General features: G+C 35.0%; 4 protein-coding genes across 9 annotated transcripts; 2 read left to right on the top strand and 2 right to left on the bottom strand.

The window, feature by feature from the left end:
• Positions 1 to 262: 262 nt before the first annotated feature.
• Positions 263 to 4,401, top strand: LOC107413508 (probable 1-deoxy-D-xylulose-5-phosphate synthase 2, chloroplastic). 2 transcript variants are annotated; one of them, XM_016021581.4, is made up of 10 exons: positions 263 to 545; positions 706 to 894; positions 1,088 to 1,252; positions 1,646 to 1,796; positions 1,939 to 2,210; positions 2,437 to 2,710; positions 2,824 to 3,131; positions 3,254 to 3,535; positions 3,638 to 3,922; positions 4,022 to 4,401. In XM_016021581.4, the coding sequence occupies exons 1-10, from the start codon at positions 423 to 425 to the stop codon at positions 4,181 to 4,183; spliced, it is 2,211 nt and encodes a 736-aa protein (XP_015877067.3). In that variant the 5' UTR covers positions 263 to 422; the 3' UTR covers positions 4,184 to 4,401. The 2 variants fall into 2 exon arrangements, with proteins under 2 accessions (XP_015877067.3, XP_015876995.3); XM_016021509.4 differs by having other exon boundaries at positions 2,434 to 2,710.
• Positions 4,325 to 6,838, bottom strand: LOC107411003 ((R)-mandelonitrile lyase 1). Its single transcript, XM_016018544.4, has 4 exons — positions 6,596 to 6,838; positions 5,620 to 6,285; positions 4,701 to 5,547; positions 4,325 to 4,617 (listed from the first exon to the last, which is right to left on the bottom strand). Exons 1-4 carry the CDS (start codon positions 6,681 to 6,683, stop codon positions 4,572 to 4,574), a joined length of 1,647 nt encoding a protein of 548 aa, XP_015874030.3. The 5' UTR covers positions 6,684 to 6,838; the 3' UTR covers positions 4,325 to 4,571.
• Positions 6,839 to 9,800: 2,962 nt separating this feature from the next.
• On the bottom strand, positions 9,801 to 13,433 carry LOC107410921 ((R)-mandelonitrile lyase 1). The gene is made up of 5 exons (XM_048481383.1): positions 13,423 to 13,433; positions 12,410 to 12,612; positions 11,092 to 11,757; positions 10,146 to 11,001; positions 9,801 to 10,026 (listed from the first exon to the last, which is right to left on the bottom strand). Exons 1-5 carry the CDS (start codon positions 13,431 to 13,433, stop codon positions 9,981 to 9,983), a joined length of 1,782 nt encoding a protein of 593 aa, XP_048337340.1. The 3' UTR covers positions 9,801 to 9,980.
• Positions 13,434 to 16,019: 2,586 nt separating this feature from the next.
• On the top strand, positions 16,020 to 22,145 carry LOC112491224 (uncharacterized). 5 transcript variants are annotated; one of them, XR_007243032.2, is made up of 5 exons: positions 16,815 to 20,078; positions 20,509 to 20,681; positions 21,003 to 21,044; positions 21,301 to 21,466; positions 21,579 to 22,145. XR_007243032.2 is itself a non-coding variant. In XM_025072405.3 (5 exons), the coding sequence occupies exons 2-5, from the start codon at positions 20,571 to 20,573 to the stop codon at positions 21,638 to 21,640; spliced, it is 333 nt and encodes a 110-aa protein (XP_024928173.1). In that variant the 5' UTR covers positions 16,815 to 20,078; positions 20,509 to 20,570; the 3' UTR covers positions 21,641 to 22,145. The 5 variants fall into 5 exon arrangements, 1 of the variants encoding a protein (XP_024928173.1); XM_025072405.3 differs by having other exon boundaries at positions 21,301 to 21,418; XR_007243033.2 differs by lacking the exon at positions 21,003 to 21,044 and having other exon boundaries at positions 21,301 to 21,418.
• Positions 22,146 to 25,535: the final 3,390 nt, after the last annotated feature.

The following is a 25,535-nucleotide window of genomic DNA, read 5'->3' as shown; positions in this document are numbered from 1 at the left end:
AACGAAAGACCGAGTATTCTGACCAAAAGTTAGGAAGAGAAAAATAAAATAATAGAATAATAAGAAATAAAAGAAAGAAAATTAAGAATAGTCCAAAAATGATGTCAGTAAGAAGGAGCTGGGAACCATGACCATATATGCATCACGCAAAAAATAGGACATTTTCCTACCTCCAAAGTAGGACCGGGGACCCCACTTAAGCAGTGTGTGGGGCCTAAATTTGTCTATAAAAACCCACATGGGTTCTCATGCTCTCTTCAATCTGCTCCTCTATTTGGCGTACAATCAATCCCCCAACTTCTCTATAGTAGAGACAGCTACTCTTCTGCCTCTGCTACCATTTTCAAGCTTCAAAGTCCCACTAGCTACTTTCTGATATCTCTTTTTCACTGTTGGATTTCTGATTCTTGGATATAGTATCAATGGCTTCTGTTCTTAGAACCAGTTTTATTCCACCACTCCATTCTCAAGATGGCCATTCTTTTTCTGGTCTTCCAAATTTAACCACCTCTAAGTTTCTCCCTGCTTACAACCACCAGCAAAAGGTAGATTTATTTATTTATTTATTTTTTATTTTTATAATTTTCACGAAGTGCTTCAGTTTTGGTTTGAAAATCTATGAAAGTTTATGTTTTATGTGGTGTTGAAGACGTTTTTCACGTGCTGTTTTTTGTTTTTGTTTCTTTTTTGTGGGTTGGTTTTCAGTTCTCTGGTGTGACTTCTTCTCTGGAAAATAATGCAAATGTTGAGAAAACCACTGTGGTGAAGGGAGGGCAGCAAACAAATCAGCGTGGTGGGTTCAATAAGCTCCTCAATTTCTCAGGAGCAAAGCCTTCCACTCCCATTTTGGACACCATCAACTACCCTATGCACATGAAGAATCTCTCAGTTGAGGTACAAAATAACAATAATCATAATAATGATACAAATAATAATAATAATAACAAAAATAATAATGAACAATAAAATCTGTTTGATTGCTGAGAGAAATTAAAAAAAAAAAAAAAAAAAACTTATTAAAGAAAGAAAACTTGATAAACTTAAATGATGGTTTTGTTATAGAGGAATTTTGTTATATTAATTTCAGGAACTTGGGATGTTGGCCGATGAACTGAGAGAAGAGATTGTTTACACAGTTTCCAAGACAGGTGGTCACCTGAGTTCAAGCTTAGGCGTAGCTGAGCTAACAGTTGCGCTTCACCATGTTTTCAACACTCCTGAAGATAAAATCATTTGGGATGTTGGTCACCAGGTATCTACTCTCTCTATATCTTTTTCAATCTCAGCCAGTTTTGTTAGTTAAAAATTGACACTTGTCAAATGCATCACAAATTAAAAAAAATAAAAAAATTGAAACGCGTTAAAGATAATGAAATCTTTAATTAATCAACATATTTACTACTCTTTATTATTGAAACGTGGAAATAAAATAATATATATATCTTTTTAGCTCTTTACACATGTAAATCACTTTTGGTGTTCAAATTAAAAATTTGGGTCTCAAACATAGTGGACCAAAATAGGAATAATTTCTATTCAACTTAATACAAAATTAACAACATAGGGACCACCAAAGTTGTTTTTACCGGGTTTAAAATTCTCAGCTCACTTTGCTTAATTATTGAAAATGGGGATTAATTTGCAGGCCTACCCACACAAGATTTTAACTGGAAGGAGGTCAAGAATGCAAACTATTAGACAAACTTTTGGGCTTGCAGGCTTCCCTAAGAGGGATGAGAGTGCACATGATGCTTTTGGAACTGGTCATAGTTCTACTAGTATTTCAGCTGGTATAGGTAACCCAATCAACTATGCCATACTTTTTATTTACTCTTTTTTTTATTTTTTTATTTTTTCCTAACATGTAGAGCTACATTTTGTATAGGAGATTCAATTTTGGGCTGATAGGTAATTTTTTTTGGGCTATTTGAATTTCAGGAATGGCAGTTGCTAGAGACTTGAAAGGGGAGAACAACCATGTAGTTGCTGTGATAGGTGATGGGGCAATGACAGCAGGGCAAGCATATGAAGCCATGAACAATGCTGGTTACCTTGACAGTAACCTTATCATCATTTTAAATGATAACAAACAAGTCTCTCTCCCAACTGCCACTGTTGATGGTCCTGCTCTTCCTGTTGGAGCTTTAAGCAAAGCCTTAACAAAGCTGCATTCCAGTAGAAAGTTTCGTCAACTACGCGAAGCAGCAAAGGTAAAATTTTAACCATCTTAATCAACAAGGGTTGTCATAACAAATTAATAAAAGTTGCCAAGTATAATGAACTTTTATAGATCCAAATGAAAATGCAATAATAAGAGAAGTTGATCATCCGTCAAGGTCCATGTCTTTGTTATTTTTCTTTTTCAACAGCTAAAAGTTGAAAGATCTATGCTTGATGTCTTCTAAACCATGCTGATTTCTTTGGATTCATCAGCAGGGTATTTCCAAGCAATTTGGAGGACAAACGCATGAAATTGCTTCAAAAGTTGACTCCTACATTAGAGGAATGTCGGGTGGTTCAGGGGCTTCCTTGTTTGAAGAACTTGGACTGTACTATATTGGTCCAGTTGATGGCCATAACGTCGAAGATCTTGTTGATATTTTGAACAAGGTTAAGGAAATGCCAGCACCAGGGCCTGTTCTCATCCATATCGTCACAGAGAAAGGAAAAGGCTATGCTCCAGCTGAAGTTGCTTCTGATAAGATGCATGGTACATATCATTCTTTAGAAACTATAAAATTATTCTTTTAACCACAATTTTCAAATCTGGATTGTTTGCTAAACGTTTTTTTTTTTTTTTTTAAATTTATTTTTCATAATTAGGCGTGGTGAAATTCGAACCCACATCGGGGAAGCAATTGAAGGCGAAGTCGTCTACTCGTTCATATACCCAGTACTTTGCAGAGTCCTTAATTGCAGAGGCAGAGACTGATGATAAAATCGTGGCAATTCATGCTGCAATGGGAGGTGGCACTGGACTCAATTTATTCCAGAAACAATTTCCGGAAAGATGTTTCGACGTTGGAATAGCAGAGCAGCATGCTGTAACCTTTGCTGCGGGCCTAGCTGCTGAGGGCTTAAAGCCTTTTTGTGCTATTTACTCTTCTTTTCTGCAGAGAGGATATGATCAGGTATATATATAATTACCTGCTCTTCTTTGGGACTTCATTCTCTGTCCATGTTATTCTATCTTCTCTTGGTACTACGGTTTCTGGTAACTTGAAATTAATTTGTTGGCATGGTGGTTTTGCAGGTGGCTCATGATGTAGACCTTCAAAAGCTACCAGTGAGATTTGCAATCGATAGGGCTGGACTTGTAGGCGCAGATGGTCCAACCCACTGTGGAGCCTTTGACACAACTTTCATGGCTTGCTTACCAAACATGGTCGTTATGGCCCCTTCTTGTGAGAGCGAGCTTATGCACATGGTGGCCACAGCTGCAGCCATCGATGACCGGCCTAGTTGCTTCAGATACCCCAGAGGAAATGGCATTGGCTCTATTCTCCCAGCAAACAACAAAGGGACACCATTGGAGGTACTTATACATAATCTCTTCTATGTGGGAATTTTGCTCCGTATCTTCACATTTTTGAGACTTAGTTTTTAGCATTTTACTAACTCAAAACTTATAATACAGGTTGGCAAGGGAAGAGTGCTAAGAGAGGGAAGTAGGATAGCTATTCTAGGTTATGGAACAGTGGTTCAAAGCTGTCTAGAAGCAGCAGAGCTTCTACAAGTCCTAAATGTCTCAACCACCGTGGCTGATGCCCGATTCTGCAAGCCTCTTGATGGAAATTTGATCAGACAACTAGCTCAAGAACATGATGTCCTCATCACAGTTGAAGAAGGGTCTATTGGAGGATTCAGCTCTCATGTTTCTCACTTCTTGGGTTTGAATGGATTGCTTGATGGCAATCTAAAGGTAACATTCTTATGATCTTTGATTAACATAAAGAAAAAAAGTTTTATTAGACTATTGGAAAGATGAATGCTGAGATTTGAATTGTTTGTGGTGGTGCAGTGGAGGGCTCTTATGCTTCCAGATAGATACATCCAGCATGGATCTCAGAAAGACCAAATTGAAGCTGCAGGGCTAACTTCTAAGCATATAGCATCTACTGCTTTGTCACTCATTGGCAGACAAAGGGACAGCCTTCACTTCGTCAACCTAAAATCTCCTTAGACGCACAAATGTCTAAGTAGAGTGATCATCTCCATATGTACTATAGGATATTAACAGCAAATTTATATCCATTTAATTTTGTGTAAGTGGAAATATAGGAATAGATCTAGCATTGTAATATGTTCTTTTAAGAAGGAAAAATTGTATCATAATAAATTGTAATAAGTAAAGATGGTTTCATTAATATTATCAGAACAGAAGTAAATTGTCTAAGAAAAGTTCTGAAATTATAATTTAGATTATACAAAGACAAAAAGAAAGGCCCTTCACACACAAAAAGAAATGGCCATTTTGCAATTGTGAATTTATTTTTCCTCGATTTCTTTTGACTTTTTCTGATTTTTCTGAGGCTAAATGAAAAACATGATGATCACAATGTTCTATCTGTCTACTTTGGTGCTCTTCTTTCCTGCAGAATCTTAAGCCCAGTGTACCTGCCCAAAGTACAATTAATTTGTAAGGTTGAAATAATACAAGATTGCTAAATAAAAATAAATAAATAAATGAATAAACTAACCGGCCTATCATCATAAGGGTGGCCTGAGGATTGGTCCCTGGTGAGGCATTGAATGTGGATCCATCTACGACGCGAAGTGAATTTGTCCCCTTTACCCGATAATCACCATCAACAACCTTTCCCACCAAGCATCCACCATGGTAATGCCAGTAGGATGTCACTGTGCTTCGACAAAATGTCTCCATTGATGCATCATCAGACTGGTTCTTTGGCAAAGATGGTCCTAAAAACTGGAAACCTTCTGCACCCTCCAAATCTTCAAACTTAAGTTTTTCCAGGGACTCCGTCTTCAGCAAATCACCAATCTTCCTCATTCCTTTAACACAACGTCCAAGGTCCACCGCTTCAGAAAAGTAGTTGAACCGGACAGCGGGACTAACTTTGACTTCGGCTGATGACAACAACCGGAGGGAACCGGTCGACTTAGGTCCCGAGAACTTCTCAACAATGGTTGCCACACTCAATTGTAGAGGAGAAGTGGAGTTGGGAAACAGGCCGAATGGTTGAGGGAATGAAAATGGCAAATTGGCAGAGACGGCCTGTATGTAATTGAAGTCACTTGTAATTCCTACAACCTGTCCAATTGAAGGGTCTAATGCAGATGGGGATACAACGTCGATGCCATTACGAGGATTGTCGGCCATGAAATTTCCCACATGAGGATTTGTGTGAACTATCGGAATACGAAGAGAAAAAAGATGATCAACCGATCCAATTCCACTGAGAAGAAGAAGTTGAGGGCTCCCAATTGCTCCTGCACTCAATATCACCTCTCCTTTATCTCTTATATATGCCCGATGAGTCCTCCCTTTCGAATCAGTATATACGACTCCAGTTGCGGATAAACCTGTGTGTTTGAGTTTGTTAATGGAAAAACAGAGAGAGACACACGTCAAATAATGTTGTACTAACTACTTACGTGATGCATTATTGGAAGAGCTGAAGATGATTTTTTCCACATAGGCCTCAACCGCAACTCTCAGATTCTTGAGTACTCCTCTGTTGAGGAGCTCCACGGCTCCATGTCTCCTTCCCAGTTCATCGAAGGTTGAACCGGAAGATTTGGTTCCCACCAAATGTTGCAGAGTGAATCCATTGTCAGGACCAACTCCAGCTTGAAGCAAAGCTTTTCTAAAAATAGATTGAAAAGAAGACAAATTGGAGCGGAACACAATAGAGTCTTCAACCCACTTATATGCTTTCTCGACCACATCCATTTCCCAGTCAATGCCTGATTGATTGTAGAATTGGTCATGAGCTCTGGAGAAAAATCCCCCATTGATCATGCTGCTACCACCCAGGATCCTTCCTCTTACATTTGGGACTCCATCTTCTGAAACGAACCTCTGAGCAGGGGTTTTTCCGTCGTCTTCCTGCAAGAGATTAGCTCCTGAGCCTCCTGCACTCAGGACCTGTGGGTATGAAACAGGGGCACTTCCTCTTTCAACGACGAGAACAGAGTATTTTCTTGATAAAGTTGCAACTAATGGACAACCTGCTGTGCCTCCTCCTACTATTATATAGTCGTATACGTCTTCTAATGGTAGATCAGTTGCATTATATACAGATTTCATGTAACTAAAATCTGCAAAACATGTAGAGAATGAGTGAAAATTTCGAACAAAACTTGATATTTGACCTATAGCAGCTTAGAGTTGGAGAATATGGAGTTTCGTTCTGTTGGTTTAATTATTTGATTTGCATTTTCCACTTTTTATCTATTACGATTTAAAGGGAGACGAGAAGATTCAGAAGACGAAATTAAACATTGTGAAATATGCACACCACAACATGAAATTGATCTTTTGAATCTAAAGAAACTAAATGCATTTATATAATATATATATATATATACAATAATAATCATAATTATTAGTATTAATGGGGTTATGTACCATGATTAGACGAAGTGGCCAATCCAAGAACCTCCAATTGAAGCTGCAAAATATATGAAAGCAGAAACAGTAGCAAAGCTTCTGCCATTGTCGATGTTTCTCTATGATATTTTTATTTTATTTTTTTTATGAATTCTCTTTATGGTATCTTCAAGCCATATGGAAGGTGCTTATGATAATTTATACAAACGAAGGTGCTTTTCAAAATTTTTTGTTTTTTGTTTTTTGTTTTGCAGTCCTTCGTAACTTAATATGTTCAACGAATTTTCACATTATTTACCAAAAAAAAAAAAAAAAAAATTCACACTAAATAAGTTGATCCCAAAATACAATCATTAATGACGAAATATCACTAATTGTCTGACACAAAGTTCCAAAGACGGGATTTTTTATTTAATTATTTTTTATTTTTTCCCCTAGTAACTTTCACTTAGATTAATTTTTTGATCTCTCAAATTTAGATTTCAATCTAAGCAAGAGATATGATTTAAACTTTCTTTTTATTGTTTATCATTAGAATAATTTCTATTCTAAAATGGAACGAGAGCGACTTACAATGATGTAAAATGTGAAGGACCTACCTCACTTGATTGAGCACTTTTTTTGTTTTTTTTTGTTTTTTTTTTAAAGACTCTACAAATAAGAATAAGCAATTGGCCGGCCCAATCCAGGGCATCATATTATACATTTGATGTCAATCGTTTGAACTGTTACTGGGAATTTTTTTTTTTCATTCTTTCTATATTGTTTTAAATGGTGTAGCGTGTATTTTTTATTTTTTATTCTCATTTGAAAACTAGCCCTAGTATTTTTTTTCGGTAAATAAAAATTATCCTAGTAGATTTCTTCTTTCTAAGTCTAGAGTTAAGAAAGTTTTAGGAAATAAAAGTCCAGAGTTATGAAAGGCTAGTGTCAGAGCCACAGGAAGTTTTTGCTCTTCCACAGGAAATCTGATAAAATTCCTCTTTTGCCCTTACTTTTCGAAACCTAAAAATTTATTCCTTTTTCATATTATCATAATCACTTAATTGAATAACAATAAAAAAATAAAAAGCCATTTGAGTCACTGATCTCAGCTCTGACCTCCGAGTAAAAAACAAAAACCATTTCATATTATCATAAAGCATGAAGGTTGAACCGGTTGAACAGCTTGAGCTTTCTCCTCATTATATCTAGAAGCAGTTTGGCTCGAGAGAAAGCAAGACTTCTCATTATCCATTACCTCCTTCAGTGAAATAAAAACTGCTGCAACTGACAAGTTTTTTCTTGGCAGTGCAAATTAGGAATATCAAGAATTAATAGTTTACAAAAATTGGGTTTCATATAAGAAAGTGCCTCCACAATCATCCTTAATGCATTGTATCCCATAACTTTCTGCAAGTCTACGTGTATCAGAATACAAATATATTTGGATTAGTTTTAATAACTCTATTCCAATATTACTCTACTTTGTTTTACATTTACAAAGGAAAAAAAAAAAAAAAAAACCTATGTTTTGATTGTACTCAACAAAATAAATAAATAAATAAATAATTATGTTTGGATCCCTTTTTCACAGAGCAGACAGAAAGAGAGATGAGGTCCAAATCTCTGTCCACAGCCCCTCAGAAAATATTCATAAAAAACACGAAAGAGCTTGAAAAGGCAAAACAGGAATTGTGCAGCAAATTACAGTGGAGGAGTTAAAATAATTCCGTGGCAATAATGCCATCAACTGTCGCGTGTGAGAATATCCCTTACCCTTCGCCAGATATTACTATATATATATATATATATATATATATATTTTTTTTTTTAAATTCTTAATTGATTTTAGTGGTGGACTACTTAATCATAATCATTATTATATATTAAATAGCTCTAAATATCCTATTCAACATTATTAGTCAGAGGCGAACAGGATAGCGTATATAAAAAAAAAAACACTGTTAGTCATATTCGCTATAAATAGTATAGATAATATTTTTGTATTATAAATTTCAATTTAGGATATTTCTAATTATTTTGTCTATTACTAGATTTTTATTGCCATTTCAAAAAACATTATGTCCATTAAAAAAAAAATCTTAAATAGATTTGTTTAAACAATTTATCAAATTGATGTGTCATAAAAAAGAAAAAAAAAAAAAACAATGTCAAGCTGACCTCTAATTCTGAAGATTGTATCAGTTATTGTTAAGTTTCTTTAAAAGTAAAATTTCCTTAAGGTAACCCTTTAATTTTACAGGTTTTGTAAAACATTGTTAAATTTCATCAAAAGTAAAATTTTTTTTTAAAGAGCCATTTTAAAAAAAAAAGAAGAAAATTTAATAAAATATATATAGTTAATTAATAATCATCATTTTATACATTATCATTGAAGAATAATTTTAAAATTAACTATACATTTCTACCATTTAAAGTTACATAAATGATTTGATGCCATATGTTATGAGCAAACTTGAACCATTGGATTCTTTTACTTACCTAAAATTAAACATAATCATCATTAATATTTTTAGTTCTTAGATTTAGAAAATAAATAATATAGTTGGTAGTTTATCCTATGTTTATGGCTTATTCTTCAATGTTATCAAAAGTAAATAAATTAATAAACACAAAATACAAAATGGTTTTAATACGTATGGATAAATTTCAAAAATTATATTTCAAATCTTCTTATACTAAAGAGTCACTGAAATCAAAAGTCAAAAATATTTTTATTATAACTGCAGTAGTAAGATTCTCCCCTACTTTCCATATATCTGGCAAAGATTGTCTCTCACATGTATCTGACAAATAAATAAATATAGATGGAGAGGCTCCAACATCGATTTAGACACTGCGTGAAGGATTTGAAGTCAAACTTATTTTTCAACCATAAAAGTATGAACTATATATGAATTAAAACACATCAAATATGACTTTATCAAACATTTTTTAAAAATCTATATATGGTTTAGCTAACTGGTTATAAGTTTTCATTCAATTTCAACTGGATAATTTTCTTTTATTATCGTTTTAATCCTCTAATTTTTGTTGCATTACATCTTGACCATGACGTCATTATGTGAAGCCAAAAAACAGATACTATTAGGGATCATTAATCAAGAAGATAATTAGATAAAGAATTAAGAATGATCAAAAAAGTTTCGAAAAGAACTGATCAAAAACTGTATCTAATAAAACATGCTGATAAAAATTTTTGATATGATGAAAATGGAGCTTGAAGCAAGTGAAACAGAGCACACCCTAGCCTTATATATATATGTATATTAGATGTAGATACAAGAAAGTATTATAACACATAAGCTTAACTACCACCATGACTTATTGAACATACTAATCACACATGGAAATGGTGGTTTTACAAATTTGTTATTGCTGACCACGATAATTTATATATCTATTTTGCTGCTCTTCTTTCCTGCAGAATCTTGAGCCCAATATACCTGCCCAAAATACACACAACTAAGTAAGAAAAATATTTAGGCAGTTGGTTATAAGTAATTTGCCAGATTAATATTAATTTCACCAATATTAGTTTTCTGACTAAAGAAATTAAACTAACCGGCCTATCATCATAAGTGTGGCCTGAGGATTGGTCCCTGGTGAGGCTTTGAATGTGGATCCATCAACCACACGAAGTGAATTTGTCCCCTTCACCCTGTAATCACCATCCAACACCTTTCCCAGCAAGCAACCACCATGGTAATGCCAAAAGGTTGTCACCGTGCTTCGACAAAACGTCTCTATCGATGCATCATCTGACTGGTTCTTCGGCAAAGATGGTCCTAAAAACGTGAAACCTTCTGCACCTTCCAGTTTTTCAAACTTGAGTTCTTCAAAGGAGTCTGTCTTCAGCATATCACCAATCTTCCTCATTCCTCTAACACAACGGGCAAGGTCCACCGGTTCAGAAAAGTAGTTGAACCGGACAGCCGGACTAACTTTCACTTCTGCTGATGACAACAACCGGAGGGAACCCGTCGACTGAGGTCCCGAGATCTTATGAACAATGGCTGCCACGCTCAATTGTAAAGGAGAAGTGGAGTTTGGAAACATGCCGAAAGGTTGAGGAAATGAAAATGGCGAAATGTAGGAAAATCCCTCTATAACATTGAAGTCACCTGCACCTCCTACAACTCCTACAACTTGTGGATTTGACCCGTCCAATGCATATGGGGCTACAATGTTGATGCCATTACGAGGATTGTCGGCGATAAAATTTCCCACATCAGGATTTGAGTAAACAACAGGAATATGCAGAGAAGAAAGATGAGGAACTGGACCAACTCCACTAAGAAGAAGAAGTTGAGGGCTCCCAATTGCCCCTGCACTCAATATCACCTCTCCTTTATCTTTTACAAATGCCCGATGAGTCCTCCCTTTCGAATCCTTATATATGACTCCAGTTGCCGACAAACCTGTGTTTATTGAGTTTGTTAATATTAAAACAGATGAAAACAGAGAGAGACACAGAGTTCATCAAATAATAATGTTGTAGTAGTACTCACGTGATGCATTATTGGAAGAGCTGAAGATGATTTTTTCCACATAGGCCTCAACTGCAACTCGCAGATTCTTCAAGACTCCTTTGTTGAGAAGCTGCACAGCTCCATGTCTCCTTCCCTGATCATCGAAGGTTGAACCGGAAGTTTTGGTTCCAACCAAATGTTGCAGAGTGAATCCATTGTCAGGACCAACACCTGCTTGAAGCAAACCTTTTCTTAGAATAGATTGAAAAGTAGACAAATTGTAGCTGAACACAATAGTGTCTTCCACCCACTGATATGCCTTCTCGACCATATCCTTGTCCCAGTCAACTCCTGATTCATTATAGAATTGGTCATCGGCTCTGGAGAAGAATCCCCCATTGATCATGCTGGTACCACCCAGGATTCTGCCTCTTACAACTTTAACTCCCTCTTCGGAAACGAACCTCTGAGCAGGTGTCTTTCCGTTGTCTTCCTGCAAGAGATTATTTAACATGCTGTTCGAGGCCAACACCTGTGGATATGCAGCAGGGGTACTGCCCCTTTCAAGGACAAGAACAGAATATTTTTCTGATAAAGTTGCAGCCAACGGACACCCCGCTGTGCCTCCTCCCACTATTATGTAGTCATATACGTCTTCTAACGGTAGATCAGTTGCATTGTGTACAGATTTCATGTAACTAAAATCTGTAAAACGTGAAGAGAAGTGTGAAAATTTGAATAAAGTTTGCATCTAATTAGATAGAAAATCTAGAAATGCTGTTCTGTTTCATATACATAGTAGTGGACTGTTCTTAAAAAGCCAAAAAAGTATGTAGTATATGGTTGGAGACTATAAAAGTATAGTTTGGTTATGTTGCTTTAATTATTTCATTTGCATTTTCCACTTAAAGGGACACAAAAGAAATACATACATTATTCGAAGACGAAATTAATCATTGTGACAGGTACACAACTTGTAAATGATCGTTTTTATCTAACAAAACCAAATGCATAAAAAACATTAATATTCAGTGTTTATAACTGATTAAAAAAAAACAAACAAACATGTTTTTAGTAATTTTTTTAAATAAAAATATGCAAACAGAAATACACCATAAAAAATACAAGTTTTTATTTTTGTTCTTTTTTTCTTTATACTAATTTTTAGTTCCATGTCAATATAATTCCTTTTAGATCAAAGGAAATATTTTTAGTGGTCATGGTGCCAAAAGTTTAAGACACCATTATATCTTAATAATCTATTTTGTCAAAGCAAATTACAAACCAACATTAAATGATTTACAAATAGAATTGATTCAGCGTATTAAAAAAAAAAAGAACTAAGTGGGTTATGTACCAAGATCAGATGAAGTAGCCAATGCAAGAACCTCCAATTGAGGATGCAAAATATATGATAGCAGAAACAGTAGCAAAGCTGCTGCCATTCTCGATATCTCGATCTCTATGATATTTCTTTTTTTTATTTTTTTGATGAGTTTTCTCTGTGATATCTTCAAACTGAAGGGAAGGCTCTTATGATAATTTATAGAAACGAAGGTGCTTTACAAAAATTTTTCTTTTTTGTTTGGTAGTCCTCCATAAATTAATAATTTAATATGATCAACGAATTTTCACATTATTTACCCAAAAAAATCACATTAAATAAGTTCATCCCATAATACAGTCATTGATGACGAAATTTCACTAACTGCCTGATACAAAGTTCCAAAGGGGGGGAGGAATTTTTTTCTTTTTTCTCCTTCGTACCTTACACTTAGATTATTTTTTTGACCACTTCAATTTAGATTCCAATCTAAGAAAAAGATGTGATTTAATTTTTTTTTATCATTATAACATATAACATATACTAATTTAAAATATATATATATATATATATATATATTTCAAATTTAAGATGCTATGAATGTGAAAGGTACACGAACTATAAGCTAATCTCCTCCACCTCACATGACTTTTACAAACTAGATTACGCAAAGGCCGGGTCAATCTAGGCATCATATTATATATTAGATGTCAATCGTTTACACTGTTATTGAGTTTTTTTTTTTTTTTTTTTAATCTTTCTTATTCCTGATATTGTTTTAAATGGTGAAGTGTGTATTTTTTTAATTCCCATTTGAAAAGTAGCCCTAGTAGATATCTTGTTTTAAGCCTAGAGTTATGAATCCTTGTTTTATCATCTTTCTTTACAATTAAAAATCCGTCAACTGTTGTTTGAGAATATCCTTATCCTTCACCAAATATTTTTATATATATGTATTTTTTTTGTCCTAATTAAGTAGTCCACTACATATATATTATAAGTTAAATTGATTTAAAAATACTATTCTCATAATTATTATAAATAACGTAGATGACATTTCTGTATAATAAATTTCCACTTAATTATTTATTTTTGTTTTTGCGACTTTCTAGAAGGATCATTAATTATACTGTAAGTGCAATGCCAGCAGCAATGCCTACTATAATTAACTTCTTAGACGCGCAGGTCAAATCTCTCCATCAACAATTGCTAAATTCTACACCTGAATTTATGATTATGACATACCATATATATGTATTTTGAAATTTTAGAGCTAATTCAATAAATATTATCAAAATTTTGTTATTAGAGTTTTTTTTTTCTTTTTTTTTTTTTTGGCGCCCCCCGGGGGGGGGGGTGTTGGGTTTTGGTTTGGGGGGTGTGGGGGAAGGTGAACTAAAGGAAATTTAGAAAAATTCTATATGACACAATGATAACATAATAGAAATTTACACGATATTATCAATTTTTGTGTTCCTTAATAGTATGGGTTCATAACACATTAGTTAACGGGATTAATATGTTATAAAGGGCACTTTTTAAATATATATTATATTTATCAAATATTTATTATTTGATAATACTACTCTGTCCTATTATGTTATATTTTAATTCATCTATTTAATATTTAATTTTGCAAATATAATTATTTTTTGTTACTAATCATTGATTAAGTATGATTTTGTATTTTGATTATTTCTATTTAAATTATTTTGTTATAATATTTTATATTTTTAAATAAATTTTGTAATTAGTCGTGTTATGGTTTATAAGAAAATTTTGATAAATGAGTTTGCATTTAAATATTTTAAAACAAAGTTTTAACAGATTGCATTTAAATGAAAACTTGTAAATATGAATAATAAGATCAACATTATACATTGTCAAATCTAGGAAGTTTCTTATCAGTATTATAATATATTTTTTTACTATTAAACAAGTTTTTACATATAAATTATTCAAAAAAGAAAAAAAAAAAAAAAGAGATTAGCAATGTTGCCAAATAAACTTAAGGTAAAGTAGCAATTTTTGCCAAATTAACAATTTTGCCTACTTTGCCGCCCTGTTAAGTCAAAGTGAAGAGAATCGTCCTCTCCTTCCCAAAACTTAAAATTTATAATTCTTTCTGAATTGCCAAAAAGTATTTAATATATATATATATATATATATATATTACACATTTGTATTTCTTTTGTCTCAAATGAAAATTTCTAGATGATCACAAAATATGTATATAATTTTCAAATTTGTCTGCTAAGCATTGTTGATTTCAGAGCTCGAAGAATCATAATACTTTGAACAAGCAATTTTTTTTTTTTTTAACCATATCGATTTATATTTAGAATGGATCTATATTTATTTATTATGAAGAACATACAGTATCTATAGCTTTGTCAGACAAAGGAACAGCTCATTAAACATACAAATGTCTTATCAAAGTGATTATTGTTAGATTTATCCTTTAGAAACAAAGTAATCCGTTGGTCAGGACTGTGACTAGTAATAATAGTTGTAGATCTTCAAATTAGCTTGTAAGTAGTAGAACCCATTTAAGTGATTGTTTGGATAAAAGAAAATCTAACATGATAATGAAATTTTAGGATGTTAGTGTCTGCAGCCTATAACCATATTGCTTTCAAACCTTTATATATATAAGTTTTATTAATTATTTTTTAAAAATTCAGGATTTTAATGAGAGAAAAACAAAAATAATGAGAGTTTTTCTATTACGCATCATTTTTGTATTGCTTATTGCCAATAGTATTGTTTATTGTTGATATCCAATTTAATATAAATAACCTGTTGGATCCATTGAATCTAAAATACATATTTTAGTTAAATAACTTTATTTTTATACAAAGGATAATTCAAAGATATTATTGGGATTTTTGGTTGGAGATTAATTAGCCGGCATAAACTATACAATGTGGATTTAATTTAGATGATTTAATAAAAAGATAATCCACTTGAGGGTTCTTAACATAATAATAAAAAAATAATTTATATTAAATTAATAAGTAATATTTTAATCTATAATCTTAGATAAATCAAAATTTTCTAAGCAGCAATGCCATTTATATTTCTTTCTAGCTCACCTTTTTTGACTTAAACAGAAGAGCTCATTTGTCTATTTCAAAACTCCTTAACCAATTCAAAGAACCATTTATTTTGCTCACTCATTCACCATGTGTACATACATATATATGTATGTATGTATGTATTTTGACCTTTCGTTTTATATATTTTATATATGGAATATATATATATATATATATATATATATATATATATATATAAATATATATATGTATTTATATTTAGAATTTGAATTATGTAAATATATATATAGAGGATCCTTCTATGATCAGGACCGTCCATATGCGGATCAAGAGAAAAGACATCTTTTCTCTTACATAGATAGGAAAAAGACAATAGCTTCTCTAAGAACCATCTTCTTTTTTTTTTTTATCTGCATACAGATGATTTTGACCATAAAATTATCCTGTATATGTATATATATATATATATATATATATATATATATATATATATATATATATATCCATATAAGTGAATGGGAAAATGAGATAATCCTTGTAGAAGAAAAAATATGCTTTTCCTTTGCACAGAAAAAGTATGTACTTGGAAAGAAGTTGTCTTTTGCAAGAAAACTATCACATCTTCTTTAACCAATACCTCCTCCCTCTCTCTCTCTCTCTCTCTCTCTCTCTCTCTCTCTCTCTCACACACACATTTTCCCAAGAAGTCCTTTTCCATCTGTCACCAAAAGGAAATGTAAAAGAAAGGATTTTCTGGTCCTTCTATAAAATCAAAAGAGTCCAGGATATCTCCGGAGATGATCTTACATAATTTGGGACTAAATTCAAATCCTTAGCTTATTAACTCTAGATGCCATTTAAGGAACAAATGCACTTTTTCAAACTGTTTACTTCTTTTGTATTAAAGTGTAACAAGCAACATGATGGATAAAAAGTGAGATTAAAAAAGAGTTTGAATCCTACGTCAAGGGGACTCCTCCTTCATTTGAGGACTTTTGAAATCTTCTACTTAATCTTCTTCTCCTTATTCCTCTCCCTTATTCTAGCCATATTTATTAGATAACCTCCGCATCTCAGCCACCTTAGAGAGGAAAAGCATAAAAAGTAGAGAGATAAGCTTATTGAGTCAAGTGTGAGTTAAAATTTGTACTCCTGAATTTTAACCTTGTGGCGGTAAAGCCACTTTTGTTTATTAAAGTAGAAAGGTAGCAAGATAGAGGACAAATTCAATTTGAACTCTACCACCTTAGGAGAATTCAATTTCAATTTGAATTCCACTGAAAGATAATTCAAATTCAAGTTGAACTCCACCTAAGGAGAATCCAATTTCAATTTGAACTCTACTACCCATATGCATCTATAAATATGCACATCTCCTCACTTTGAAAATCATCCCATTTTGAATAAGGGCTTTATTCATTCTCATGTAGAAGCCAAATCTATTCTTAGTGTGAGAAACAGAGAGAGAGAGAACGAGAATATTAGAGAGAGAGAGAGTTAGAAATGGTCTTTTCTAAATATTTGTGTCTTTCCTTTGTATTACATTTATTGGCATGAGAAGCAAAGAGAGAGTAGGAGAATATTAGAGAGATAATGAAGAAAAGGTTTCTCCTAAATATTCATGTCTTTCCTTTATGAGAAACAGAGAGGGAGAAAATGAGAGTATTAGAGAGAGAAAAAGAGTCTTTCCTAAATATGTGTATCTTTCCTTTGTAGAGAGAGTATGTTTTCTCCTATTATAAGAGATAAGGTATTGTCAAATTTTAGAGAGAAATTATTATTTATATTCTTTTGCTATAATGAAATCCTTCTACAATTGCCAATTATTTTGTGTGTATTTTTATCTGAGTATTTTACATGCAAATTTTTCATTTTTATAATTTCGACTTCAGCTGTAATTGTGTGCCATACAACACAATTTCCTAACAGTGGTATCAGAGCCTGGTTCGTAGGTATCTGCAACAATGGCGGTGAAGTGCCAAAAAAAAAAAAAAAATTCAATGGGAATAATTTTCCATTGTGGTAAATGAGAATGAAAGCAGCTTTAAGAAAAGATAACTGCTTGGTGGCAATTGAAGAAAGGCCCGCGGAGATCGTTGACGACGGCAAGTGGAACGAGATGGATGACAATGCTATTGCTAATCTGCACCTAGCACTAGCCAATGAAGTTTTGTTAAACGTGCAGAAAAAAAGAGGGCAAAAGAAATATGGGACACTCCTAAAGAAAAATCTATTGTCTTTGGAACAATTAGATAATAGTGGGTGCAAAACCCATATTTAAGATGGGATCATGAATATAATTAAAGGCGCGCTTATGGTGATGAAAGCAGAAAAGATAGCTGTAAATCTGTACATGTTTAAAGGAGAAACACAACAAGAAGGAGAAGCATCTATAGCGTCGGCAAGCTCTACAAAAGAATCAACGATGATGTGGCACCATAACCTTGGCCATACGTCGGAATGAGGTTTGAAGATTCTTACTGAACAAAAGCTTCTTTCAAGGCTCAAAAAGTTTTCATTACCATTTTGTGAGCATTGTGTTATTAGTAAGCAGCACCGATTAAAGTTTAGCAGTTCTAATGCTAGAAGCAAAGCTATCTTAGAGTTGATCTACTCCGATGTTTGGCAATCACCAATTCTGTCCCTAGGAGGTGCAAGATATTTTGTATCTTGTATTGATTACTTCAGGAGATGTTGGGTGTATCCAGTCAAAAGGAAAGCGGATGTATTTCCAGTTTTCAAAATATTCAAAGCACGGTTGAAACTTGAATCTGAAAAGAAGATCAAGTGTTTGAGAATGGACAATGGAGGTGAATATATTGGTGAAGAATTTGATAGCCTCTGTTAATAAGAAGGTATCAACAGGCAGTTGTGGCGTACACTCCACAGTAAAATGGAGTAACAGAGCAGATGAATAGAATCTTGTTGGAACAGACAAGAGTGATGTTGAGAACGGCAGGGATGACCAAGTCATTTTGGGTAGAAGCAGTTAAGACCGCCTGCTATGTGATCTAACGGACACCATCAACCGCAATTGTTCTGAAAATACAGATGGAGATGTGGACTGGTAAGCCAGCTGATTATTCGTGCTTACATATATTTGAAAGTCCTGTTTTTGTTATATACAACACTCAAGAAACATCAAAGCTGGATGTTCTTAGGGCATGCTGATGGAGTTAAGGGGTATCGCCTGTGGGATCCCACTGCCCACAAGGTAATAATCAGCAGAGATGTAAAAATTGCATGTCTTCATGAAAAACATGAAGAAGAGATTTACATGCTCCAACTAGGAGGTTTTTGAAGAAAAAGAAAAGGAGAACTTGGTTTGCAGTAGGTTGAACAAATCTCTATATGATCTCAAATAAGCGTCGAAATGTTGGTATAAGAGATTTGATTCCTTCATCATGAGCCTTGGATACAATAGACTTAGTTCAGATCCTTGTGTTTACTACAAGGGATTTGGTGATGATGATTTCATTATTTTGCTATTGTATGTTGACGACATGTTGATAGCAGACCCAAACAAAGATCGTCTTAAAGATTTGAAGGCACAGTTGGCTAGGGAGTTTGAATGAAGGACTTGGGACCAACAAAAAAGATTCTAGGGATGCGAATTTATCGAGACAGAAATAATAGAAAGATTTGGCTTTTTGAGAAGAATTACTTGAAGAAAATTTTGCAGCATTTCAACATGCAAAATTGTAAGCCAATTCTTATCCTTCTTCCTATTAATTTCAAGTTATCCTCAAGTATTCACCCTAGCAATAAAAAAGAGAGGATGGAAATGTCTCGAGTACCATATGCATGAGCAGTGGGTAACTTAATGTTTACTATGGTATGCAAAAAACCAGACATTGTACAAGCAGTTGGAGCGGTTAGTCGGTACACGGCGAATCCTGGTAGAGAAAGCATTGGAATGTTGTGAAGAGGATCCTAAAATATGTGAAGGGTACCTCAAATGTTGCATTATGTTATGAAGGATCAGACTTTAGATTCTCCATTGGCCTAGCAGAAACATGAGTAGCATGAGAATGAAATGGCAAGTAGAAAGGATAGAAGGGCTAAAGCAAAAGTGACTTTAAGTGGGAGATATGTGGCGGTAAAGCCACTTTTGTTGACAGAAGTAGAAAGATAGCAAGATAGAGGACAAATTCAATTTGAAATCTACCACTTTAGGAGAATTTAATTTCAGTTTGAATTCCACCGAAAGAGAATTCAAATTCAAGTTGAACTCCTTCTAAGGAGAATTCAATTTCAATTTGAACTCTACTACCCATATGCATCTATAAATATGCACATCTCCTCACTTTGAAAATCATCCCATTTTGAAGAAGGGCTCAATTCATTCTCATGTAGAAGCCGAATCTATTCTTGGTGTGAGAAACATGAGAAACAGAGAGAGAGAAGGAGAATATTAGAGAGAGAGAGTTAGAAATTGTCTTTCCTAAATATTAGAGAGAGTAGGAGAATATTAGAGAGATAATGAAGAAAAGGTTTCTCTTAAATATTCGTATATTTCCTCTGTGAGAAATAGAGAAGGAGAAAAGGCGAGTATTAGAGAGAACAGGCGAGTATTAGGAGAAAAGGTTTCACTATCTTTCTTTTATAGAGAGAGTGTGTTTCCTTCTATTATAAGAGAGAATGTATTGTCAATTGTGCTCTCTTTATTTTACAGAGAAATTATTATATTCTTTTGCTATAATAAAGTCCTTCTACAATTGTCAATTATTTTGTGTGTATTTTTATTTGAGTATTTTACACGCAAATTTCTCATTTTTATAATTTTGACTTCAGCTGTAATTGTGTGCCATACAACGCCATTTCCTAACAAACCTTAGGAAGACTTGGCTCTATCTAAGCCTTGGTTTCTTCTTAAAATAAACCATACAAGGAAAATATCATCTATAAAACTACATTGCAAAGCTTGCTTTCCTCCCCCATTCAAACCATTTTCCCCATTTTCTTTGCTTTCTTTGTGGAGTTATGAATGTGGGTCTTAATTATGTTTATCTTTATCTAATACTAATTTTCCTTCTTTGAAAATTGTTTCCATGATTTTTGTTCTCATGGCAGGCCTGTGTTTTTCTTGGGCTTGTGATTAAATGTATAATAAAGAATCATACTTTTAGAGAGCAATGACTAGGCTCACTTTCATCAACAATCATGGCATCCAATCTTGGTGTGAGAGCTATTCATCCAGAACTGGTCCAAGTCCAGATGAACATGTGAAGTTTAAAGATGCAAAGGTGCTCATGCAACGCTCGCAACACATTTTAACCCCAACACTTATCTATATGATTCCTACAATCATCTCCATATGCACCTATAAGATGCAGGAGAGGGTACTGTAGCATGTTCTTTGAACAATTCATTGAAATCAGTAAAGTTGGTTTCATTAATTTTGTCAAAATAGGTACCTGGTATTCATAATTTTAAAAAACAAGGATTACAAAACATAAGCTCATCTTATTGAACATAATGGACCAAATTGTCGTTTTACAAATTTATTATTCCTCCATTTATCTTGACTGTTCCCAATTCTATTTTGCTGCTTTTCTTTGTTGTAGAATCTTGAGCCCATTGTGCCTGCCCAGTGTACACAAAATCAAGTAAGAAACATTAAGGAATTGATTAAAAATAATATACTTCTTTTTATATATATTTCTTTTTAGCTTTTTGCGCATGTAAATCACTTTTGGGGTTCAAATTAAAAATTTGGGCTTCAAACATAGTCGACCAAAATAATATTTTCTATTCAACTTAAAACAAAATTAACAACCGTGTGACATGGACCACCAAAGTTGTCTTCACCAAATTCTCAGTTCATTTTGCTTAATTATTGAAAAATTGGGGATTAATTTGCAGGCATACCGACACAAGATTTTAACCGGAAGGAGGTCAAGAATGCAAACTATCAGACAAACTGTTGGGCTTGCTGGCTTCCGTAAGAGGGATGAGAGTGCACATGATGCTTTTGGATCTGGTCATATTTCTATTAGTATTTCAGCTGGTCTACGTGACCCAATCAACTGTGCTATACTTTACATTTACTCTTTTATTTTTTATTTATTTATTTATTATTATTTTTTTCCCCCTCAATTTTGGGCTGATAGGTAATTTTTTTTGGGCTATTTGAATTTCAGGAATGGCAGTTGCTAGAGACATGTGTCAGGACCCGTCCAGAATTCCTTCCCCGGAACCCTAGACAGCCCTGATCCCAGGGAAACCCTATCGAACCCTCCAACGAAAAATCCGGCAGAGCCTCCCCTAAGGGATTTACTTACCACAAATTACCTGCACTGAAAACACACTTCTAACAACATCCCCTTATTCCTCCCACAGACTACAAATTATTTCCACAAATTTCAGCACTTCAGTATAAAACAACAGCAGCAACCCAGTGCATAAAGAACAACTACACGTCCAATACAGTATACAAAGCATTATACAACAAATATGGAATTTATAAAATGACAGATAAAGAAGTAATACAAGATAGAGAGGAAAAAAAAGGGAAGAAATACTTCTTGGACCTTCGGCACGAACTGAGACGTTGGGCTCGCCTCGGACAATCAACGTCTCCAACCTGGACCTAGGGGAACGAAATTTAAGAGTGTGAGATGCTAATCATCTCAGTGAGTGACCCTATCTACTACACAATATAATATCACAGAATAATAATTAATTGGAAATAATAATTTCTCTCAAAACCCTTACAATTCTCTCAGTTGGAAAAGTTCCCCTTTTAAAACCTTTTCACAAAACCCTTGTTCGTAATCCCCAAAAAAACCAAGACATCAGATAAATACCAGAAACAGTAATAATTATATTTTTAATTCCACTACAGTTTCCAAACATTTTATTTTTAAAACACAGTTCTGAAAATCATTTGATGCACCCACTATATACCAGTGGCGCCAACAGTACCCAGCGTCCCAAGGTACCGCCAGACAGGAGGTTATAGAGAGAAACCGGCATACGGTCGCGTGGCGTCCCACTGCGCCGCTGCTAACCTGGTGTCCCGGCCAAAGGGGGGTGGCCACCCTCTCCGATGGCATCCACAGGACACCCTCATAATATCACCTGCGCGCTACTCACACCCACCTGCGCGCTAATCATATCCGTGTGCATAATATCCATATCACATATACCATATCACATAATCAGAACACCAGTACGTGCACGGTGCATCTAAAAATCATAAAATCCACAATTTAAATTATAAAACAAATTTCCCATTTTTCATAAACATAGCGGGCATAATCCATCCGCTTGAACCGGGAAATTCTCCACAATTTCTTTATAATCAATGCCATAAATTCAATGATTTTCAAATCCACCAACTCCCAAATCCATCAATTCAAATATCCACATTTTTCCAAGTATAAATAATTCTTGAAATATAATAATCAAATCTCAAAATATTCCATGGGCATATTTTATAAAAATTGAAATCACCAACATAACCAAATATTTTCCTTGAAATATTTGAAATTCAAATCGTGCCCAATTTACCATTAAAACCACACCAATTTGTAACACCCCGTCCCAAATCGCACCGGAATCCGTGCACGTTGACCGAGGTTGACTGTTGACCGTTGACCAAAGGGGTCAAAAGTTGACTTTTTGACTCGGTGGGAATTTCGAGATGACTAGGGCACCGTGGCGAAGTGCACGATGCCACGAGTTCGTAGACTGGTAGCACGTCGAAAACGGAGCTACGGTTTGAAAGTTATGGACGAAACAAGTTGCGGTCCAAACTGTCCAAGGGGTGCCGGAGTTGACTTTTTGTTTATGGGGAATTGAGCTTTGACTCATGCATGGTTGTGAAGTGCTCGTCGATACGAGTTCACAGACTAGCGGCACGCTCAAAACGGACATCCGGTTAAAAAGTTATGGACGTTTGAAGTTTACCGGATACCGTATTATTTTAATGTTTTTGGGTCGTGAACAGTGAAATGCCACGTGTCAGCTTCTGAGTGGACCACGTGGCATGAACAGTGTCACGCAGGGTTTTAATTTTGAAAAACTCTCGGGGAAGAGAGAGAAAGAGAGAGAAGAGAGAGAAAGAGAGAGAGGAGAGAGAAAGAGAGAGAGAGGACCCGCCGGCCGCCGGCCATTTTCACGTTTTTCCGGCCTAGTTACTGTACACGCGCCGGCCAGCCAGATTGCCCACCTCATTTCCGGCAAAACCTCCAAATTTCACGGCGAACGGCCGCCGGACGCGCCCGGATCGGACGTCCGAAGTTTGGCGGCGATTTTTCCCCTCCACCGCCGGCCACCGCGAATCGGCACTATTCCAGCCGATATACAGTACACGCGCCATACACCCAGCATCCTCTCCTCAAATCCGGCCTACCCACCAAAAATCACGGCCATCGGACCACCGACGCGCCGGGATCGGAGCGTTTTCCGGCGAGGGGTCGAAAATCTTCAAACGGTGATTTCTCCGCCGTCCGACCTCCGTTTTGCTCACCGTCGGTCCCGTTGGATTGCTCTCCTCACGATCTACAAATCTGCAAAATTTCACAGCAAACGGCCACCGTCGGAAATTACTGTTCCGGCGACGGTTGCCGGTGACGTGGCGGCCCGCCGGAAATTACTGTTCCGGCGAGTACCCGAAAATTTCCGGCCAGCTCCAGTCTGCAGTGTTCGACCTCCTGAACCCAAATCCGACTTCCGTTTCCACCAATTCGCGACGGTTTGGGAGAATTGCGGAGCCGAAACCCGAAAAGCTTCCCGATAAAATTCAAACCCCGTCGGGTACGATCATCGAAAATTAAGACCGGATCTGTGATTAGCATCACTCGAGCTTCGATTCGGTATATGATTCGTAAATTTTAGTTATCGTTTGTGTTTTGACCCCCCGGGTACCGGGTATTATTTACCCGAATAAAATATTAATTTATTTGACTGTCTGTGAATTTTGTTCTAGGAGCACCGGTGAGTCGTAGAATTGATCCCGTAGTGGATCATGGGTTAATTGCGTGCTCCAGGTGAGTGACCCACCTTCAAATTAATTTTGGGGAATTTAATTGATGAATATATTATGTGTGAATTAAATATTTGGAATTTAATTTCTATGTGCCAAATATTTATTGGATTTATTGTGGAATTATTTATGAATTTATTGGATTTAAGAAAATGTGCATTTTATAAAAGTATGCCATGTGAAATTATTTTATGGATTTGAGGATTTTGAAATTGGTGTGGTTTTAATGGTAAATTGGGCACGATTCGATTTTCAAATATTTTAAGGAAAATATTTGGTTATTTTGGTGATTTCAATTTTTATAAAAAATGCCCATAAAATATTATGGGATTTGATTATGATATTTCGAGAAATTATTTATGCTTGGAAAAAAAATGTGGATATTTGAATTGATGGATTTGGGAGTTGGTGGATTTGAAAATCATGGGATTTATGGTATTAATTATAAGGAAATTGTGGAGAATTTCCCGGTTCAAGCGGATGGATTATGCCCGCTATGTTTATGAAAAATGTGAAATTTGTTTTATAATTTAAATTGTGGATTTTATGATTTTTAGATGCACCGTGCACGTACTGGTGTTCTGATTATGTGATATGGTATATGTGATATGGTTAGTGTGCACACGGTTGTGATTAGCGCGCAGGTGGGTGTGAGTAGCGCGCGGTTGATATTATGAGGGTGTCCTGTGCATGCCATCGGAGAGGGCGGCCACCCCCCATGGCCGGGACACCAGGTTAGCAGCGGCGCAGTGGGACGCCACGCGACCGTATGCCGGTTTCTTTCTATAACCTCCTGTCTGGCGGTACCTTGGGACGCTGGGTACTGTTGGCGCCACTGGTATATAGTGGGTGCATCAAATGATTTTCAGAACTGTGTTTTAAAAATAAAATGTTAATGAAAAATATAATTGTTACCGCTTCTGGTATTTAATTGATGTCTTGGTTTTCGGGAAATATGAATAAAGGGTTTTGTGAAAATGTTTTAAAAGGGGAACCTTTCCAACTGAGAGAATTGTAAGGGTTTTGAGAGAAATTATTATTTCCAACTAATTATTATTTATATACCTATTACCGTGGTATGATAGTGTAGAGTAGTAGGGTCGCTCAC

The sequence above is a fragment of the Ziziphus jujuba genome, chromosome 1 (assembly GCF_031755915.1).
Source record: "Ziziphus jujuba cultivar Dongzao chromosome 1, ASM3175591v1".
NCBI lineage: Eukaryota > Viridiplantae > Streptophyta > Magnoliopsida > Rosales > Rhamnaceae > Ziziphus > Ziziphus jujuba.
This window is presented reverse-complemented; position numbering and strand designations above follow the sequence as displayed.

What these genes read in the sequence shown, in the direction of transcription:
- LOC107413508 (XM_016021509.4), top strand. Translation starts at nt 423, where the DNA reads ATGGCTTCTGTTCTTAGAACCAGTTTTATTCCACCACTCCATTCTCAA. An exon ending in CTTACAACCACCAGCAAAAG is followed by an intron (nt 546 to 705) that starts GTAGATTTATTT and finishes GTTGGTTTTCAG; the next exon opens with TTCTCTGGTGTGACTTCTTC. An exon ending in TGCAGAGAGGATATGATCAG is followed by an intron (nt 3,132 to 3,253) that starts GTATATATATAA and finishes GTGGTTTTGCAG; the next exon opens with GTGGCTCATGATGTAGACCT.
- LOC107411003 (XM_016018544.4), bottom strand. Translation starts at nt 6,683, where the DNA reads ATGGCAGAAGCTTTGCTACTGTTTCTGCTTTCATATATTTTGCAGCTT. An exon ending in CTCTTCCAATAATGCATCAC is followed by an intron (nt 5,548 to 5,619) that starts GTAAGTAGTTAG and finishes TCAAACACACAG; the next exon opens with GTTTATCCGCAACTGGAGTC. An exon ending in ACCCTTATGATGATAGGCCG is followed by an intron (nt 4,618 to 4,700) that starts GTTAGTTTATTC and finishes TACTTTGGGCAG; the next exon opens with GTACACTGGGCTTAAGATTC.
- LOC107410921 (XM_048481383.1), bottom strand. An exon ending in CTCTTCCAATAATGCATCAC is followed by an intron (nt 11,002 to 11,091) that starts GTGAGTACTACT and finishes CAATAAACACAG; the next exon opens with GTTTGTCGGCAACTGGAGTC. An exon ending in ACACTTATGATGATAGGCCG is followed by an intron (nt 10,027 to 10,145) that starts GTTAGTTTAATT and finishes TATTTTGGGCAG; the next exon opens with GTATATTGGGCTCAAGATTC.
- LOC112491224 (XM_025072405.3), top strand. Translation starts at nt 20,571, where the DNA reads ATGACTAGGCTCACTTTCATCAACAATCATGGCATCCAATCTTGGTGT. An exon ending in TGAAGTTTAAAGATGCAAAG is followed by an intron (nt 20,682 to 21,002) that starts GTGCTCATGCAA and finishes TCTTTGTTGTAG; the next exon opens with AATCTTGAGCCCATTGTGCC. An exon ending in CCCAGTGTACACAAAATCAA is followed by an intron (nt 21,045 to 21,300) that starts GTAAGAAACATT and finishes ATTAATTTGCAG; the next exon opens with GCATACCGACACAAGATTTT.